This window comes from Carettochelys insculpta, chromosome 1 (genome assembly GCF_033958435.1).
Source record: "Carettochelys insculpta isolate YL-2023 chromosome 1, ASM3395843v1, whole genome shotgun sequence".
Taxonomy (NCBI): Eukaryota; Metazoa; Chordata; order Testudines; family Carettochelyidae; genus Carettochelys; species Carettochelys insculpta.
In genome coordinates, this window is record NC_134137.1 from 45370535 (window position 1) to 45391514 (window position 20980).

General features: G+C 41.0%; 1 protein-coding gene across 4 annotated transcripts in view; it reads left to right on the forward strand.

Moving 5' to 3' along the window:
• The window catches only part of IFT88 (intraflagellar transport 88), an 82709-nt gene that overhangs the window by 18242 nt on the left and 43487 nt on the right, over window positions 1–20980 (forward strand). For all 4 annotated transcript variants that reach the window (XM_074985281.1, XM_074985271.1, XM_074985300.1 and 1 more), the window contains exons 10-15: window positions 5193–5295; window positions 6137–6251; window positions 6339–6570; window positions 9301–9371; window positions 13406–13492; window positions 16123–16222. In XM_074985281.1, coding sequence (XP_074841382.1) covers window positions 5193–5295; window positions 6137–6251; window positions 6339–6570; window positions 9301–9371; window positions 13406–13492; window positions 16123–16222 — 708 coding nt within the window. The remainder of the gene's footprint in view (window positions 1–5192; window positions 5296–6136; window positions 6252–6338; window positions 6571–9300; window positions 9372–13405; window positions 13493–16122; window positions 16223–20980) is intronic.

Consider the following 20980-nt stretch of genomic DNA (forward strand, 5'->3'; position numbering starts at 1 on the left):
TTTTGTTAATGGCCTATTGCTGAAGTCTCCCTTTATGAGCAGTTAAACCATAAACAGTGGTCTACACTTTGTTGAACTTTGCTAAAAATTACACACGTTGCACTTTAATTGTAAAAGAACTACAAGGATCCCTGGAGCCATAGTTGGCCACCCCAGTGTGAAGTAAGTAAAAGGGGATCTTCTGTTCATTCTCTCTCATAATGTAAGAGCAAGCAACATTTTGGTCAGTTGGAGGTCCAAAACTATTCAAAACTGATCAAAGGACATTTTCACCCAATGCACAATAAGGCCATGGACCACATTACTACAAGATACATTTACAAATAACAATGTTTTATATTTGTTTTATGTGTTCTCCACAGTTTACATACAGATGTGTCTAGGAAGTGGAATATTCCCTGCCCTTCTGGAAGGGACATGGTAACCAGCAAACAGGAATATTCAAATGTGGCACAGATTTAAATATCTTGTGCCTCATTTGCATAGTCCTGTGGGGTTTCGCTTCTGGAAGAGCCTCTTCCAGAAACTACAGAGCTATGTAGACTGGGCCCTTCAGGAAGGAACCCCCCACTTCCGAAAGCCCCCTTATTCCTCAAAAGCTTGAGGAGTAAGGGGGTTTTTGGAAGGGGGGGTTCCTTCCAAAAGGACCCTGTCTACCTGGGTCTGTAGTTTACGGAAGGGGCTCTTCTGGAAGCAAAATCTCATCAGACTATGCAAATAAGGTCGTCGTCATCATCATCAATAACCGTGAGCTCAGCGCCCGTTGGTGTCTGATGCCTCTCACTATTTCCTTCCATCTTTCCCTATCCAGTGCAGAGTGGCTTAGTTTCTGTAGACTGGCTCCGCACCAACCTACTACATCATCTATCCATTCTCTGTGGGGTCTGCCTCTCCTATTCGAACCATCCATTATGCCAACTACTAGGGTCTTGATTTTTCGTTCATCGTTCATTCTGCAAATATGTCCAAATAGTTGTAGCTTCTGTTTTATAACCTTCTGCAGCAGGTTCTCTTTTGGATGTATCTTCCTGTATAATTCCTCATTGGTGACCTTCTGCATCCATCCTATTCTCACAATCTTTCTATCACAACTCCTTTTGAACGCCAATATTCTTCTTTTTGAATCTTTTGTTATCACCCGTGTCTCACATCCGTACAACGTGCTGCTGAATGCATACGTTTTCAAGACATCCAGCTTTGTTCTTAAGCTAATTGCTTTGCTTTTCCAGATCTTATCCATCACCTTCAAACTCACTTTTGCTTTCACTATTCTAGTCGCTATTTCCTTCTTACAGTCTAGATCATACGTTGTGTTGCTCCCCAGATATGTGAACTTCTCTACATTTTCTAGTTCAATACCATCCACACTGATCTTCCTTCCTATTTCCTTATCTCCAAATACCATTGTTTTTGTTTTATTGATGTTCATAAACAGTCCATACTGCTTCCCTTCTTCGTTTAACACCCGCACTGTTTTCACTAGCTTCTCCTCCTCTTCCTTAATGATAACTATATCATCCGTGAACCTCAAGTTGTTAATTCCTTTTCTGTGCACAGATATCCCTTCTACCTCTTCCTTGATCTTGTCCATTGCTTTCTCCAGATGTGCGATGAAGATACTTGGCGATATTGGATCTCCTTGTCTTGTACCTCTACTTGTTTTAAACCAACTCCCAACTCCCCGCATGTTCTCACCACTGCCTCTGCATTATCTTTGGTATCTTTCAACAACCGCATTAGTCTGCTATCCGTATGACTCCAACACCGCCCAAGTCACTTTCTGATCTATACTGTCAAATGCCTTTTGAAAATCAATGAAGCAAGCATATACGTTTTTGTTCTTTCATTGAGCTGTCTCTGCTATCAGTCTTAGTGCCAATATCTGCTGTATGGTACTTTTATCTTTCCTGCTTGCTTGTCTGCTGTATGTTCTGCTATCTGCGATCTTAATCTCTCTGTCAGTATCATCATCAGCACCTTATCTAGATGACTCGTTAGGGCAATCGTTCTGTAGTTCTTGCACTCCAATGTACTTCCTTTCTTGGGTATTGTCACGAGCACAGATCTTGTCCATTCCTTAGGTGCCTTTCCTTCTTTCCAAGCTGTATTACATAGTCTGTGTATTTCCTGAATCATGCTTTCTCTGCCATATTTGATCATCTCTCCTGTGATCTTATCATTTCCAGGGCTCTTGTTGCTCTTTAGTCATTTCATTGCTTTTTCTGCTTCCTCCTTTGAAATATCCATCTTGGTCTTGATGCTCGGGGGGAGATATCTCTTTCAATTCTTCAATCAGTCTCTGTGAGACACTCGGGTCCAACTTTGCTTTTTATAGATCGGTGCAATTTCTTGTCCATCGCTGCACAATCTTCTCCCTGTTCATGAGCACTTCTTCATTCTCATCTTTGATCGCCATCTGCTTTGGTTGCCATTTCCTATTAATATTCCTAATTGTCTTATACGCCTCTCGGGTCTTACATTCACTGTAATACCTCTCGATATCTTCACATTGCTCCTCCAACCATTTCTCCTTATCCTTTCTGGTTGCTTTCCTTACCACATTGCATTTCATCCTATATTGCTGTTCTGCCATCTCAGAAACATCTCTTCTGATCTTCAATGCTCTTTTCTGTTGAACCAACTTCAGTGTCTTTTGGGTAATCCACTTCTTATTGATCTTTTCTTCTTCTGGAACAGTCTGTTCAATTGCCTCTTCTATAGCGATGGCTATCCCTGCGACTCTCTTATCTAGGTATTTCTATGTGGCGATATTCTTAATCTTCTCTTCGAGCGCTGTTCTGTATGCATTCCCTGTTTCTTCCACATGTACCCTCACCACATCTCTTCTTTTCTTAAACTGTGTCTTACATTTTCTTTTGAGCTTTATCTTGATGTTTGCGATCAGTAGACTGTGGTCTGAGTCTATATCCGCTCCTTGGAAAGTTCGTCACTGCTGTACTGATGTTATCCATCTTCTTATCAAAATCATATCTATCATGTTCTTGGACTTCCCGTCATTCGATCGCCATGTCCACTTCTTACAGTCCTTTTGTTGGACTCTCGTGTTGCAAATCACCATCTCATGCTCTGTAGCAAGCTCTAACAGTTTCTCACCTCATTCGTTTCTTTCTCCATATCCAAACCTTCCCATGACTCTCTCCCAACCTTCATTATCTGTTCCAACCTTCGCATTCCAATCTCCTCCGATGATCAACACATCTTTCTTCGGTATCTCCTCCACCGTCTTTGTCAAGTCTTTATAAAATAGCTCAGTTTCTTCCTCCGTACTGTCTGACATGGGTGCATACACCTGAATGACTGAGATGTTGAATGGTTTTGCTTCGAATCATACGACCATCATTCTTGCACTCACTGGTTTGTATCCTAATAATGCTCTTCTAGCTGTTTTGCTAAGAAGGAATCCAACTCCTGCTTCATGCTTCGTTTCATTTCCTGACCAAATGACTTCACAACCACATCTCTCTCCTGACCCCATCCAACGCATCTCTGCCAGTCCAAGTGTACCTCATCGATATCTCTCCATTTCCTTCCGAAGCAGCTCTAATTTTCCAGTTGCCCACAGTGTGCAGACGTTCCGTGTTCCAATGGATAGCATATGTGTTAGGTGTAATTTTCTTTCGGTAGCCAACTTATCGACCCAACCCCGATTGCTCAATTGGTATCGCGGACCTTGTTTATCCGGGCGACGTCCGAGCCGGCATCTTTTAACATTTGGTTGTACTGGCATCAGATTTCACTTGTATTGTTGTTTGACAGTCAGCGCATCAACACACATCTGACCAACCCTCCTCCTTCATCCAGACTTGGGACTGGCATGGAGCTCTCAGTGACTTCATGGTGCTCTCAGTGACTTCATGGTGGAGTTATGCAAATGAGGTGCAAGATATTTAAATCTGTACCTCATTTGAATATTCCCCTTTGCTCTTTACCATGCCCCTTCCAGGAGGGAGGGGACTGTATAGATGGGGCCTTTGTGTTTATCTGTGACTTTCGGATTACCCTTCCCTGGCCTGAAGGAGAGCTTTGTTAAGCTTGAAAGCATAACTCTTACCCTCACAGAAGTTGGTCCCGGAGTGGACAAAATGTGGCCTGTGTGCCAGATCTGGCCCACCACTGTCCCACAGCCCAGTGGGAACCTCGGACAGACTTCCTGTCTGCCATGCACTCGAATGCCACTCAGAGCGGCTGGCTGCAGGAGCCATGTGTTTTCTGCACACCACACACTCCTGGGCGGGAGGGACTTTACATGTTGCCCCTGTCCCCAGAACAATCTCACAGCTCCCATTAGCCAGAAACCAGCCAATCGGAGCTGCCGGGGCAGTTCTTGCAATGCAGGCAGTAGGCAGAGCCACTCCATCCTACTGCCTGCCCCTCCCCCCAGGATGCACAGCATAGGGACCACATAGCCCCTGCAGCTGGCTGCTCTGAGTGGCGTGCAGAGACATGGTGGGCTGGGAGCCATCTAAGATAAGCACCTCCTGCCCAGAGCCTGCACCTGGCACCCCCCTCCTCCCTCGCCTTTCTCCCTGCTCCAGGTCACAAACCGTCTGCACCCCCTCCTGTACCCCTCATCTAGATCAGAATTCTCTCCTGCACCCATACCCTGCCTAGATCCTGCACTCCCTCCTATACCTCTGTCCGCCATTGCAACCCCCTCCTGTCGTAGTCACAACCCAAACCGCTGCATCAGGTCACCACACCTTCCCAAACCCCATGCATGCTCTCCTATACCTCTCCTCCAGGTCCAAATCCTCTACTGTACTCATACCCCATCCCTGACCCAGCACCTGCTTTTACACCCTAATCCTCTGCCCCAGGTTACAGCCCCCTCCTTCATCTAAACTCCGTCCCACTCCCTTACCACAGGTTCCCTTCTTGCACCCAACCTCCGTCCCAGACCCTACGCTTCCTCCATTAATATCATGGAAAAGTGCAGTCCTGGATCACTTGCCAAATTATTGGAGTGCTCCCTCCTCCACCCTGTCTCTCTCCTATCCTGGAACCTGCAAACAGCTAAAGAAATAACTCAGTCAACAAATATATTAAAGCATCTATCTATTTTGTATACTGAAATTTTTCTAATGGCAGCTTTGATTGATATTGGTTACTTTTTGAGAAAGGGATGTCGTTATGTCATGCATTCTCATTTTGTTTTCCTTTTTTTTCTGCAGGTTCTTTTCAACTTGGCAAGCCAATATTCTGCTAATGAAATGTATGCAGAAGCGCTAAATACATACCAGATCATAGTAAAAAATAAGATGTTCAGCAACGGAGGTATGTAGCACACGGGCATGCCTAATAGTGATGGCAATCCATTCACTAACCTGCTGTTTAACTTCATCTGTGAGATGCTGCACACCTCATGAGTGCCCCTAACTCCCATGGAAGCCAGTCAGATTTGACAGCAAACACAACCTTAGGGTTTAGTTCCCCCTCCAATGCCTTGCAGGCTAAGCATAAGTCCAGATATAAAAAATACATCCTTTGCCCTCCACAGGTCAAATTTCATCATTGCTGTTGCAGGATTGGTCAGTACCAACAATAGTTTTCCCTTCCTAACCTGAACAAATTCGGTTCATTAGCCCTTTCCATCATTGTCTGACCTCATTTTCCCCTGTTGATTCTGAAGTGAACAGGAGGTTCTGTACCATCCTCTGGGAAGCCCCAGCCATTGCCCCCAAGTTATGAAGCCAGCACTTCTCATCTTGAAAACTCTGTCATTTCCTTCATTCTCTTCTCCCCACGTTCTCCTGTTTCTTTCTATATATTGCCTGTCTCTAGGTATCTTCCCAGAGTCCCTCCTGGATCGCTTCCCCAAGCAGAGAACACCACAGCAAATCTTATCTCCTCCCTGAATAAAAAGCTTATTCTGTGTAGTTGTTCCTTTCCCAGAATTCCTTACTGTCTCTTTCTGAATTATATTCTGTGTGGAAGTCAGGAATGGACTATTCTGGACCATGCCTTAGCTTAAGTGGCCAGCAGACCCTGTTACAGATACTGATACATGAAAAAGGTGCTTCTGCGGTCTGACTGGTTCAAAGATGGCTTGAGGAGGGATGATAAGAATATTTTTAAAAAGTTGGCATATAGCTCATTCACTTTATCTTTATGATAGGTAGGCTGAAGGTGAATATGGCAAACATTTATTTAAAACAACGAAACTATTCAAAAGCTATCAAATTCTACCGTATGGCTCTAGATCAGATTCCAAGTGTCCATAAAGAAATGAGGTGAGTTTATTCTGAGTTTTGAAATTCCTGTTGTTTTGAATAAACATATGATTGAAAATATTACTTAACAGTGATTTCTTTAATTAGGATTAAAATAATGCAGAACATTGGAGTTGCATTTATTAAAACTGGCCGGTACACTGATGGCATTAGTTCATTTGAACACATAATGAACACATCTCCAAACCTGAAAGCAGGTTTCAACTTGATCCTTTGTTATTTTGCTACCGGAGACCGTGAACAAATGAAAAAAGCTTTCCAAAAACTGATTGCTGTTCCACTGGAAATTGATTATGATGACAAGTATGTTTCACCAAATGTAAGTATGAACTAAGCAAAATCTACAAATTTTATATGTAAGGAGGAAAAGTTTTGAGGAAAAGTAATCTTGCGTGCATGTACATAGGCATACACACAGTGGTGTGATGTTTCACTAGAATGAGTAGAGGATAGCAGTACTTCTCACTAGTGGTAAAACAGTTGAAAACATTTTCCAAAATAGTTTTTCTGGAAACTATGGCATACATACATTATGTGGTTGTGTGGTGTAGTGCAGATAGTTGGCACTCATTTGGGATGACTTACTACTTTGCTATATTTATTTATATAACATACTTATGTTCAAATAAAAATGACAAATCAATTAGTAACTTGTGTAAGTCATCTCAAATGAGTGCTAGTAAAACCTATAATACCACAGTGCAAACATTATACAGAAAAACAGTTAAAGTTTTATAGAGGATTTGTTGTTCGTTCATTTTTGTTTATTGGTAACCCTCCACTAATCAAGCTAGGGCTCCTTGTACCATGAGACCAACTCATGGTACTCACAGAGATACGCACAGTCACTCAGACACAAAGAGACACACAGACACTCGCAGACACACACAGAGACATGCACACACGCATAGACAAAGAGTTTATGTTTATGACTCTGAGGTAAGAAAAATAACAGATGTAGGATACCTCATAAAGAGGCCTAAAAGAGTTTGTTCTATCCAAGGTCTTAGGGCTATAAGCAAGCCCTCTATATCTCAGGGGAAAGCTGTAAACCTTTTTCTTAGTAAAGCTCCATTTCTAACCCTATATCATGAGGATGTAGTAGACCTTAAACATTTATAGGACTAAATATTGCTTGTCATGCACTTCTGCTCAGCATAATTTTAGGATAAAATTCCACATTTGGTAGAAAGGAAGACACTTGGGCTACGTCTACACTATACGTATCTGCCTACAGAAGTTACTGTCACAAGAGATGTTCCAACAAATCTTCTGTCAAGAGATCACGTCAACGCATAAAAGTAGATCGATCTTTTGCTCTGGTCTGTTGACAAAAGGGCCCCTCAGAGAGCATCTACATGGCTCTTGTGTCGACTGGTTCTGTTGACAAAACACATTTTTTGTGTGTAGATGCTCTGTGATTTTTGTCAACAGAACCCCAGTTTTGTCAACAATACTCTCTAGTGTAGAAGTAGCCTTGGAGTGGGCAGGTGGGAGCCTCTTTTAACTTACTTCAAAGTATGACCTTTTATAAGTAATCCTAAACAGCTGATTTAATGGGCAGAATGCAAATAAATGCTGACAGGCAAATCAAATTCATTTATCACCTGTGGATTACTTGGTAAACTGGGAAAGCAAACTACGTGTGCTTAAATGTAGCCAAAATGTTAAGTCCCTTCAAGGAATAAAGAATTTAGGCTGTATTAAGAGGATGGAGGGAAATTATCTTGGGAAATAGTGCTCTGAAAACTGGGAGATCATGGTAAATAATCAGCTAAACATGAGCTCCCATTGTGATGCTATGTCCAAAAGAGCCAATGCAAACTTTGGATGTGTAAACAGGATAATAGGAGAAAGGAATGGAGAGATTATGCTCCTCCTGCATTTAGCACTGTGTGATGGCCCTAGAATAGTGTGTCCAGTTCTGGCATACACAGTTCAGGGAACTCTATCTATTTGGCTTATCACTGAGAAGGTTAAATCACTGGCTATAAGCACATACGTGAAGAGCAGAATTTTGATGATAAACTCTTCTGGCTGTCAGATAAAGGTGGATAACAAGATCCCATGGCTGGAAGTTGAAGTGAGACAAATTCTGATGAGAAGTGCAGATGTTTCACAATGAGAGTAATTTACCCAGGATTGTGTTGGATTCTCCAGCACTGGAAAGTTTTAAATCAAAACTGGACAGTTTTCCAAAAAAAATATACTGTAGTTCAAACAGGAGTTCTAGGAAATCCTATTGCCTGTGTTATACAGGAGGTCAGACTAGATTACAGTGGTCTCTTCTGGTTTTATAATCTGTGTGGTGATGAGATATCCTCAAAAATACACTGTGTGTGTTTGTGTGTGTGTGTGAAAAATACAGTGTGTGTGTGTGTGTGTGTGTGTGTACAAATTGTTTTTTAGAGATACTGTGGGTGAGACTGAGGTAAAAGACTTCATGACTTCATAGACATGGAAAAGACCTATGATTGTATATAATCATAGAACCTGAAGACTGAAAAGATATATTAGATGACATAGTCAGACTCCCTGTCTGCCTTGCTGAATCAGAGCCTCTGTACAGCACTACGCATGTGTCTAACTTTAAGCATGAAAGTTGTCCTGTCAGTGGGATGACACACGTGCTTATGTATCTTGCTGAATTAGGGCCATCAATATGAAACAGATATTTTGGAGCATAAGCTTTTGTGGGCAAAGACTTTCTTCTTCAGTTCACATCTGACGAAGCAGGTCTTTGCCCATGAAAGCCTATGCTCCAAAATATCTCTATGTCTATAACGTGCTAAAAGACTACTTGTTGTTTTTGTGGATACAGACTAACACTGCTACTCATCTGATATTAGTCACAATCATAATTTTTTTAAATTTTGAAACTGAAATTTAACCACAACCACACCCAATAGTTCATTATTTCAAATGTCAGATGAGGTCAAAGTATAAAATGGTATTAAAATTCTTTTGTATAAAAATTCTTCGAAAAACAAGACTATTTCTTCAGTTTAAATACCTTGAATATAAATACACATGTCCTTAATTTTTTTAGGATGATCCACATACTAACCTATTGATTGAAGCCATTAAAAATGACCAATTGAGGCAAATGGAACATGAAAGGTAATACTGGAGACATAGGTCCCTATCCATTTCAATATGTTCCCTAGTTGCTAGCATGTGGAAATTGCCACCAGTTTTCCAAGCTGCCAAAGCATGAGAGCTATTCCTTACTTTCCATTTGATGACCTTAAAGTGCTATGTAAACTCCCTAGTAATGACTGTTGGGCTTGTGAAAGTGTCAGGGGTACTACTAGATATGCTGAAGCAGGTGGGCAGTTTTGGACCATATTAGCTGAAAAATACCTAGGGAATAAGATTTTAATAGGCCTTCAGAAACCATGTACTTGGGTAACAGCTCTATTTTGAAGCTTAGCCGGGCAGAACAAAGTGTACCATTTGGTCCAAAGATTTCTTCCACCTCTTAACTGCTAGTTAGAAACTGGGGAGGTATTTGATTTAAAATAAATTAAGCAAAAGTAGAAAAGCATGGTGCTTGATCACAGTCCTGTGTATCCCTTGGTTTTGAGAAGATACACATGGGCCGTGTCTACACGAGCCCCAAACTTTGAAATGGCCACACAAATGGCCATTTCGAAGTTTACTAATGAAGTGCTGAAATGCATATTCAGCGCTTCATTAGCATGCGGGCAGCCACGGCACTTCGAAATTGACGCGCCTCGCCGCCGCGCGGCTCGTCCGAATGGGGCTTTTTTTCAAAAGGACCCCACCTAATTCGAAGTCCCCTTATTCCCATCAGCTCATGGGAATAAGGGGACTTCGAAGTAGGCGGGGTCCTTTCGAAAAGGAGCCCCGTTGGGACGAGCCGCGCGGCGGTGAGGCGCGTCAATTTCGAAGTGCCGCGGCTGCCCGCATGCTAATGCAGCGCATTTGCGTGGCCATTTCGAAGTTTGGGGCTTGTGTAGACGTAGCCATGGAGACAAGAAGTAGTAGAGCACTTGTTAATTCAAGTTCTCCATCAGTGAAGTACTCTGCTCGGGAGTGGGGTAGAGGGTGCGGTTAATTTTCTGAGTCCTCTGCAAAACTCACACTGAACTGTGTATGTGTATGTTAAATCACTACAAAGCACCTAGCCTATGTGGTCTATTGGCACTGGCAGACTGTAAATGTTAGACCATAGGAGTGTTCTGTAGTGCAGCTGGGAACAAGCCTCCCATCCTGGTTAAGGCAGACTTGAACTAGCAGGGATCAAGCTATAGGATGAATCTCTCTAATCTGAAACTCTCTTGACCAACAAACTCTGTAGTCCGGCATTATTTTAGTTAGCTTGTTGATCTCTTATCCTGGGTGTGCCCAAGTTTCCTGTAGTCCTATAAAGTTTGTTTCCAGGCACCAGTCCTGGTTCTCAATGTTCTGTGCTGTTGTTTAGCTGTAATTTACCCCTAACTATCTTCTCAGAGTCCAGTAAGAAGTGGAAGTGTTGGTAATGCTGCTAGACAGTATGGCCTCCTGTGGTCTGGCAAATTCTCTCATCTGCAACTGGTCAGGTCCCAAAGGTGCTGTACTGGAGAAGTTCAGCCTGTAGTGTGCTAAAAATAGCAGTGTGAACATTGCAGCACCACCAGAAGTTCAGGTTAACCATCTAAACTCAGAACCATGAGTTCAGTGGGCTTGAGAGCTTAAGTTGTCACTCAAACTACGAAGTCCACACTGCTATTTTTAGCATGCTAGCACAAGTTCTGCTGGCATGATCTACCTGGATAGAATGCTCACTGCCAGCTGAAATATAAATATCTTATGGGGCCTTTATTATTTTGAAATGCTTTGTTATCAGGTCTAATTTCTGCATTATAAATAATTATGTTCCTATGTCATAGGTTCTCAATCCTGCTGGAAAAGTATAAGAAGTGGGGTTCCACAGGGGTCTGTGTTAGGACCGGTTCTGTTCAATGTCTTCATCAATGATTTAGATATTGGCATAAAAAGTACGCTTATTAAGTTTGCAGATGATACCAAGTTGGGAGGGGTTGCGACTACTTTGGAGGATAGGGTCATAATTCAAAATGATCTGGATAAATTGGAGAAATGGTCTGAGGTAAACAGGATGAAGTTTAATAAGGACAAATGCAAAGAGCTCCACTTAGGAAGGAACAATCAGCTTCACACATACAGAATGGGGAGAGACTGTCTAGGAATGACTACAGCAGAAGGGCATCTAGGGTTTATAGTGGACCACAAGCTAAATATGACTCAACAGTGTGATGCTGTTGCAAAAAAAGCAAACATGATTCTAGGATGCATTAACAGGTGTGTTGTGAACAAGACACAAGAAGTCATTCTTCCGCTCTACTCTGCGCTGGTTAGGCCTCAGCTGGAGTATTGTGTCCAGTTCCGGGCACCGCAGTTCAAAAAAGATGTGGAGAAACTAGAGAGGGTCCAGAGAAGAGCGACAAGAATGATTAAAGGTCTAGAGAATGTGACCTATGAAGAAAGGTTGAAAAAACTGGGTTTGTTTAGTTTGAAAAAGAGAAGATTGAGGGGAGACATGATAGCGGTTTTCAGGTATCTAAAAGGGAGTCATAAGGAGGAAGGAGACGACTTGTTCTTCTTGGCCTCTGAAGATAGAACAAGAGGCAACGGGCTTAAACTGCAGCAAGGGAGGTTTAGGTTGGACATTAGGAAAAAGTTCCTAACTGTCAGGGTGGTCAAACAGTGGAATAAATTGCCAAGGGAGGTTGTGGAATCTCCATCGCTGGAGATATTTAAGAACAGGTTAGATAGATGTCTATCAGGGATGGTTTAGATAGTACTTGGTCCTGCCATTGGGGCAGGGGGCTGGACTCGATGGCCTCTCAAGGTCCCTTCCAGTCCTAGTGTTCTATGATTCTATGATTCATATTCTGGGGTAGGATTGTTGGACTAACCTCTGTCTTGTATAAAGCCCAGTCTCACAAAATTTCTGGCCCTAGGAAATATTGTAGTGTGACTGGCTACCCAATCTATATACACTCATCCCTTGCTATACGAGCACAATTGGTTCCCACCTTTCTGCTCATAGGCGAAAACTCGTAAGAGGGACACTAAATTCCCATTAAAGTACATGTAAAAGTCTCTGATTGATTCCTAGTGCTCCTAACTCAGCAAAGGAATGGCAGCGTGTGTCGCTGCTTTTGAAAGGTAAGTGAACCTTGGGGTGGGGGAGTTTAAAGGCTGGGGGCAGTTTGGGGCCATGAGTGGGAAGGAGGGTTAAAACCTGGTGGTGGGTAGGATCCGTGGAGTGGGTGGTGGGGTTAAGGCTGCTGCATGTTGGGTGTGCAGCCGGGGAGGGTGGTCAGGCTGTGGTGGGTTAGGTCTGTGGGGCCAGCGGGGGGTGGGGGTCAGGCTGCCGTGGGGCTGGTCTGCGGACTGGCAGGGTGGGAGTGTCACGCTGCCACAAGGTCCATCTGCAGGGATGGCGGGGGGTGGGGGTGGTCAGGCTGCTGGGGCCATTCTGCAGGGCAGGTGGGAGGGTCAGGCTTCCAGGGCCAGTCTGTGAGTCCAGCAAGGGATTAAGGCTCATGCGGGTTGGGGCGGTGGGGGTCAGGCTGCTGGGGCCAATCTGGGGGCTGGCGGAGTGGTTAAGGTTGCTGCGGGCTGGGCCTGCGGCACTGGCTGGGGGGGTTAAGGCTGCCTCGGGGACAGTCTGTGGGCTGGAGGCGGTGGACAGACTGCTGGGGCCAGTCTGCGGGGCTGACAGGGTGGTTAAGGCTGCTGTGGGTTGGGGCCACGGGGCTGGCGGGAGGGGTGTCAGAGTATGGCAGTTTGGAGCCTTGGGGAGCAGGGGTAAAGCTCGTATTAGCCAGGGGAATTCACTCGTCTAGTGAAATAAGGTAAGTATATGTGTCCCTCATTTAAGCGAGTACTTGTGAGTAAAGTACTCGTTTAAGGAGAGATGACTGTATTGATAATTGAAAGATGTAATATTATCATTAAATCCTACCACTATTTTGTTGATATGTTAGTTAAACAATAATATAGACATTGCTTAGTTGGTGAATGGTGATTCCAGACAGAGGATAGATTTTTGATAATTTCACATGTATTTTTTCTAAAAACTGATATATATATATATATATATATCTATTTTAATTTCTAAGGAAAAGCATGGCAGAAAAATACATCATGACAGCTGCTAAACTGATTGCACCAGCAATTGAAACATCTTTCGCTGTAGGCTACGACTGGTAGGAGGCAGTTTTATTCAGTTTATCTGTGCATGCCAATTTCTGTCCATACTTATAAAATCAAGCTTACAAATTTAGAAACCTGGGAAATGTAGCATTTGAGTTGCACTTCTCAAACAAAGTACTTTCAGTCACCCAAATAGAAATGCCTTGGGGGAAAAAAAAATCAGAAATATTGTGTTTTACCATCTACAAAACTATTTACGTGCATCACAGACCATAGAAACTCAAATGTCAGTTATATAAGGACTAAACTGCTTCACAATTCTACATTCATAAAAAGTACTCTCAAGAATCTTACAAATTCCTAATTAGACAAATTACATACAGGAGACAATCATCTGCACTCCCCACTAAAGGTCTGACATGCTGAAGACATAGGCTATGTCTACACTACAGCACTTAGATCTATATTAAATTGTGACTGTTCACACAGCAAGTACCATTAGGTTAATATTAGGGGATACTACGGCCAATATTCTTACTTCAACAACCCGAGTGGAATAAACAGGAAGTTTCAATTTAAACGGTCAGATTAATGGTAATGTGGAAACAGCTTCTGTTCAAACCAGTTTTAATGACCTCCAGAGGAGTCCCATATGTATCCTACAGTGCCCCACAGTTATCTGTTCTGGTTGGTTTCAACTCCAGTGCTCTCCAGGTGCACAGAAAATAGGTAACAGGAAGCCCACAAATTTGAATACTATCAGGAATTCAAATTCATTTTCTTTCTGACTAGCGTGGCTAGCCCACTCATCCATCCATCCATCGTATCCAGTCATCAAGAGTGCTCAGGGTTCTTCTTTGGATTTGAGTTCTCTGGGTCGCAAAAGAATTCCAGCATGGACTCACAACGAGATCCTGGATCTCATTTCTGTGTGGGTAGAAGAATCGGTAATGACCAGACTGCAAGTGTGCAAGCAAAATGTGACCATTTACGAGAATATTTCACAGGGCATGATTTCTAAAGGGTACACCTGGGACACTCAGGAAAGCTACCATAAAGTCTGAGAAGCCAGCAGGGCTAAGGGTACTGTAGGAGAGGTTCCCACAGTGCCCTGCTGTTACAGCCGATCTTTGGTGATTTAGTGTGGCAGCACTAACTTGACTTTGTGGGGACTTTGTGGGGAGGTGAAGATACTCAAAATTGAATTTGTAAAACCCAGCATTACAAAATCAAATTTAATAAATTTTGAATTTATCTCGTAGTGTAGATATAGACTAAGAGTGTCTTACTCTTCTGGTGCTAATGACGTCACACAGGATCAGGGCCTTTGATTCCATGCACAAACCAATTGCTTAAAATATTATTAGAACCATCTTGGCTCTGTTTAAAACCATATGTGCCTAGATTATGCTATTGAAATATTTGCAGAACAAATGTAAAAATTAACATGGTGATAAAGCAGCTCATTCACATCAGAGATGTAGATGTACTAATATTTTAAACTAAAGTTTTTTCATACACATAATACTTGTCTCAAGAAGAGAAGATAGTCTGTAACCTCTGTACATGGAGAGAGTAAAGGTATTAGGATATCATCTCAAAATGCAGTTTGAATTCCCCATTTCTGATCAGAGGTGTGGGAAGAAGCGGGGCAGCACCCTTAATTTTATGTGAGGTCTTGACTGCTGACCCCAGCCTTGGCCCCTTACCTCCGTCCAGGCCCTCCAGAGTCATGGCCCTTTTCCTGTCCCCTTCTCAGGAGTTAGGGGCTGGATGGGGGTTAGGGGATGGCTTTTAGCACCTCCACTATTAAATGTTCAAGCATTGCTATTCCTGACTTTTGAAGGGCTTGTTGATTGTTTAAAGGCAACATGCTTTTAAACCACTGACATATGCCTATAGGGTCAGCTTAGCAAGGGGAAGTTTTTGTGTCAGATGTCCTTAGTATCTGCAATGATTTGAACATGAAAGTGAAGGAAGCTTGTTGAGGAAAAAGCACATTTCCTTGTCCATGCCCATGAAAATGAAAGTTACCACTATAAACAATTTACGAATATACACAAGCAGAAGATGATTCAAGATGTTCAGACCCTGCAATTACATTAAGTTAACACACCTGTCACTGGATAACTTAAAAACGTATGGCCTCTTATAGTAAAAGAATGTTTAGTCTACTGAAGCCCACAATATAGTGGTTGATAATATTGTAATTCCATTATTTAATTTTCCAAGTACAGCTGCTTTTGGTTCTTAGAAACTAAACAAATCTGTTTGGTGAGGAGTGGCTTCTTGTTAGCAAGTCATCTTTGATTCCTCTACATTTGGTGTTGTGTTCAAAGGAAGCAAAAGAATAATTAATTTATTCATTATGCATTATCTTTGGAAATGTGTAGGTATGTCTCACTGGGGGGAACCTGTGGGCCACATGTGGCCCCCAGACACCCTGTCAGCTCTCCTCTCCTCCCACACCTCTCGCACAATGGGGCACCCAAGCCCCACGCTTCTGTTCTTTAAAACATTCTGGATTTATGGAAACACTGTGTATCTGCAAACAAGGGAGTACCTAACATACCAGAGAAATTTCCTCTACATAATAAAATTAGCAGCATGTATGAGATGAAGCAACAGAGCAGATATGTTTTGCTTATAGTAATTATTTCTGTGGATTCCTTTTTTGTTCTAGGTGCGTTGAAGCAGTAAAAGCTTCCCACTATGTAGAGTTAGCCAACGACCTGGAGATAAATAAAGCAATTACATATTTGAGACAAAAGGACTTCTATCAGGTATTCTGCTTTTCAAGAAACATTTGTATGAATATTGTATTGGCAGAGTTATGAGGGTGTATCTCTAACGTGGCTGGGAGTAGACAGACTTGTGCTAGCTAGTGCACAAAATAATACCATGGATGTTGTGACACAGACAGGGACTCAAGCTGACCAGTCAAGCTTAGGCCCGTAAGTTTGCCTGGCATGGAGTCAAGTTTCTAACCAGAAGCACTGCCTATGCCCCACTGTCCACATTTCCCTTTTCAGTGCATTACTTCTGTTCCAGCTAGTGTGAGTTTCTGTCTGAATTCAGAGTGCACTCCAGATTCCATTGTAGTAGACATAGTTTTGTAAAGCAGTAGAGTGATACTTTTCCAGCAAGATCTTCCTCTTTAACAGTCACTCAGAACCTTGATAAAAATGTTAATAGGTCTTTATTAGAATGATTCTACAAAACATTGACCGGGGAGGGCTTTATCTACATTAAATGTGTGTGTGTGTTGTCACAGAAGTGAATTGGAGACAAGAGTATGAGCAAATGTGGTATAGTAACAGTGAGACCCTGCCTTCTTCATTCCTGCATCTGTTTTATTGCACTCTATTGGAGCACTGTAGTCTGTGTCAAACTGGAATCTATTTTCTTGTCCTTCAGTGCAGGCACAAATTTAGGAACTAGAGATAGGGCAATGGCCCAAAGAATTAAACACTGTAACATGTTTATAAAGGAAGAGCATAGGAATAAGTCTCTCTCTTTAAATTTTTTTGCGGGGAGGGAGAGAGGTCTGTCTTTGTATGGTATATTTAAATTAATTTTATGGGGACAAAAAAGTGAACCTAAAATACATATATTTTAACAATAAAGGGCTTTAAGATCACTTTTGTTTGTTTGGTGTTCTAAGAGCTAGTCCCTGTTCAAAGTGGCATGGGTTTAACCAAAATCAGCTTTTAAATAATCAGCTAAGCCAGTGCAAACACTTGTAGGGACATTCAGGTTTAAATCTGGCTTATTTTTAGTATAATTACGTTGGGAAGCTAAGTAAACTAAATGTAAGCCCATTTTAAATTGATATACAAGTGTCCAGTAGAGAGTTCCCACCCATTTAACTAAATGGATATAAAAAAACCTAATGTTAAGGTAAACCCTTGCAACTTTGTATGTACACAGGACCTTACTAAGTAAATGATAGGAAAAGTATGTAGAAAGAGTACAGCTCTTAACTGGCTAAGAATTGTATACTGCCTGTTAGCTTTGTTAATCCTATATTCCCTGCCCCAACCCAGTCCCACTTTTCTCTTGTACCTCTTCTGACTTGTCTTTTAGACTGTAAGGTAGAGTAAGGGCTGTCATTTAAAAAGTGTTTATACAACACCTGCCCCATTTGGGCCCTAGCCAGACTGGATTCTAGGTTCTACTACAATGTAACTTTCAATACTACTACTTTAGGAACCTCTAAAAACGTGGCATTTTTTTTTAACAGAAGGTGCTCCCCAAAGCTCTTATATACTTCTGCTTGCGGGACTGTGTTAGTATCTGTCAGATATTTATGTGGTCTCCCTCACCATAATGTCCAAGCATCTCAGATATTAATGAACTTGTCAGTAAATTCACTGTGAGGTACAAGTAGTAGTATCCCCATTTCACAGATGGGGAACTGAGGCATGGAGAATACTGATTGACTTGTCTAAAGTAACACAGGTTGATTGGGATTTGAACTCCCCATTGGCCTGAGTCTGGTGTGTTAACCACAAGACCACCCTTCCTGCAAATGGTCTCCTTCTGTTAAAAATAAAAGTGGTGATTAGTTTTGGGGAGCAGTGCCTTGCATCTGTGTTCTAAGGTGTCCTTCCAATGGAACTACCAGGGAGACACAGGATAAGACGTTGTTCCAGCACTAATGTCAGTATTATGGCGGAGTTACACATGAATACATAGAAGTCAGTAGGGAGGATCATCTAGTAAAATGTCTTAAATGTATAGATACAGCCAGATAAATGTATTTACAGAGCGTTAATATGCAGTAGTTTACAATATAGGTCTCATTCCCTTTGATTTTACGGTATGCTTTTTACTATTTTGTAGTATAGAATACAATCATTTTAAAATTATGAAGGACAAATATACTTTGTTTGGGAGTTGAAGGAATTGAGAAAAGAGGCAAAAGTATTACTACTTTTTTCCCTCCATAAACATATTGCAAATCTTGCTTTTCATTTCTGCCTGTTAGGGTAGGTTTCAGTCTTTTTATAGTAGCTTTTCTCCCCTTAGAATATGACAGCTGACTCAATATCTAATATGTAATGATAGCAGCTGTGCAATGATTTGGTGGGTTAGATAAGTGACCAGGACTAAACACTGAAATTTCAAGTTTGCTTGAATTTGAACAAGTCCTTGGTGTAGCACAAGTCTCACATGTTGCTTGATGCTTTTGTAGATATTTTCATCCCATATGTCACCATTCACACATTCAGTTCTTGATAATAAGATTAGTTAACTGTGTTTTTTAAAAATGTAATTTTTGCTTTCCTTTCAATATTGCTACTTTCATTATGTCTCACATTTTATTTGATACTGTAAGTATGAAGAGGTAGGTACAATATTAAAGTGTAGCTCTTAATTAGCTTTAGCCTTCTAAGATAGTTCCTTTCTACATCCATAATAAAACAAAAAGGTAGTACTTCTACTGGAAGTGTTATGAAGGTTTTGTGTTTCATTGGCGTATGCAGTTTCACCTTCCTGTTTCCTGGTATACAGTTGGCTTGACTCCAGGAGAGCAGTGCTTTAGCATTCAGATTCTAAGCCACTTTCTTGTATTCTTATATTTTTTCTTGTATTCAGATAATAATGTCTAGTCCTCTAATACCCATTTTTAAGGGAAAAAAATTGAACAAAGACCTGCATCTTACTGTATATCATACTCTAAACCTCACAAATCTCAGACTCTGATAGTTTTGTGTTGGAAGTTAATTTTTCAGAATTCAGTGTCCTCTACTGAAAACACCATTTTTCTTGTCCTTAACATTTCAGTGTTTGGAGTGAAATAGCTGACAAATGTAAAACCGATTGCAGTTGCCAAAATGGGGTACTGGGATAAGATAATAGAGGGTGAAAAAAAAACTCTGGAGTCATCTGGTTTAGCCATTTTTATGGAGCAGACTTTCTGCTTGGCATCTCAAGAGTATATCTATTTTTCAAAGAATTCTACATGATTAGAAAAATATTCTGCTTTGAAATAGTTTGTACACTCTATGTAGTTTGCAAGGGAGCAATGAGCTTCATCTAGTTGTGTATAGTTCATCTGTCCTTTTGTGCCACACTAAGTCATGCATTTTGTGTAATGTAAAAATAGCTTGTTTGTGGGTCATTTAAAAAATTGTATTTTTCTCCCCTGCTTCAGTAAATTCAAGGTTTTAACTTGTGTTGGGGAGGGAGGAAATCCTAGGGGAAGGAATATTTTTAATTGTGCAAATAGTAGGCTAGCCTGAAGTCATTGCATTGGTTTTAATGTAATGAGGAACAGAACTGAGGCAAAAGTATCATTCAGTGTTTTTAATATACTTAATGTAAATATTTAGTAGAAATTAGCCAAAGATTTTTGTTATGTATTTGGTCTATAGAAATAAATGTTCTTTTATCGCTGAAAAAAAAATTGCCCTCAATTTTTAAATTTGTGAATGCATTTATTCTATCATTTGTTATTCTTTTTACATATCAGTATCACCTAGCCAAAGTTTATTAAATTAATTTCTGATGTACAAAGGAATATGTAAAACATTTTAGATTTGCATATCCTCACTTCTTTGAGCGCTTGGTGTAATATGAGGAATGGAATTGATTACCCATTTCTGTTATAAATTCACAATACAGAATCTCTATTTGTACTGCTATCTGGCACATTGGTGATATGAAGGGTGCCAGGTCATTGAATATTCTGGCTAACTTAGAGTTATCCTTTACCAGAGGAATTCCAGTTTTCAATTAATTAAAATACAATAAAATGCATTAAATATAAAATAGTGTACTGGTTCTCACCATTTCGATAATAGTACTGTACTACAGAGTGATTGGTTTCTAGGCATGTACTGGTAAAGTTTTCTATACAGTCGGTTATCTTAATGACACTACATTATGTGTAGTGCATGGTGTACACCCAGATCCCTAAAAATACATTTAACACTAAAACTACACTGAACATAATGTAATCTTTGATTCTGAATGCACTTCAGGATCCTCATTATCTACATTATCATTGCAGATGTAGCGGGTGTAGGAGATGTACCTGAATCTGTAATAACTCTATGACATACCCCAGAAACTGCTTTTGTGAATACAGTGTACAAAATATGCAGTTGCATAATTTGCTGAGCCATATATTTGTCTTGGTTATTAGACTGAAGGTTTGTATTGGGAGATATCAGAAATGCCAGTTAGTTAAGCTTTCTGGTTAAGTGAGTGTTGGATTAACAGAGCATTGACAGTGATGAATTTCATATTTTTATATTGTTACAGTCATATCTTTATGCTTGTGAATCTTTAAGAGGAAAATTGGTCATGTAAAGATAAGGAAAAATTAAAATATTTACACAATACAGGTAGCTGACAAAAAGAAAACGTCATTAAAGCTTGTTGGGGTTTTGTAGTGAGTGAAACTTCTGTGGAAAAGTAGATATCTGAAGAGAAGGTTCGGGTATTTTCTAAGTCTAATACATCTGATGGATAACAAAACTGCCAATGCTGTGGGGATTTTAAAATTACAAAACATCAAATATTTTGCAATA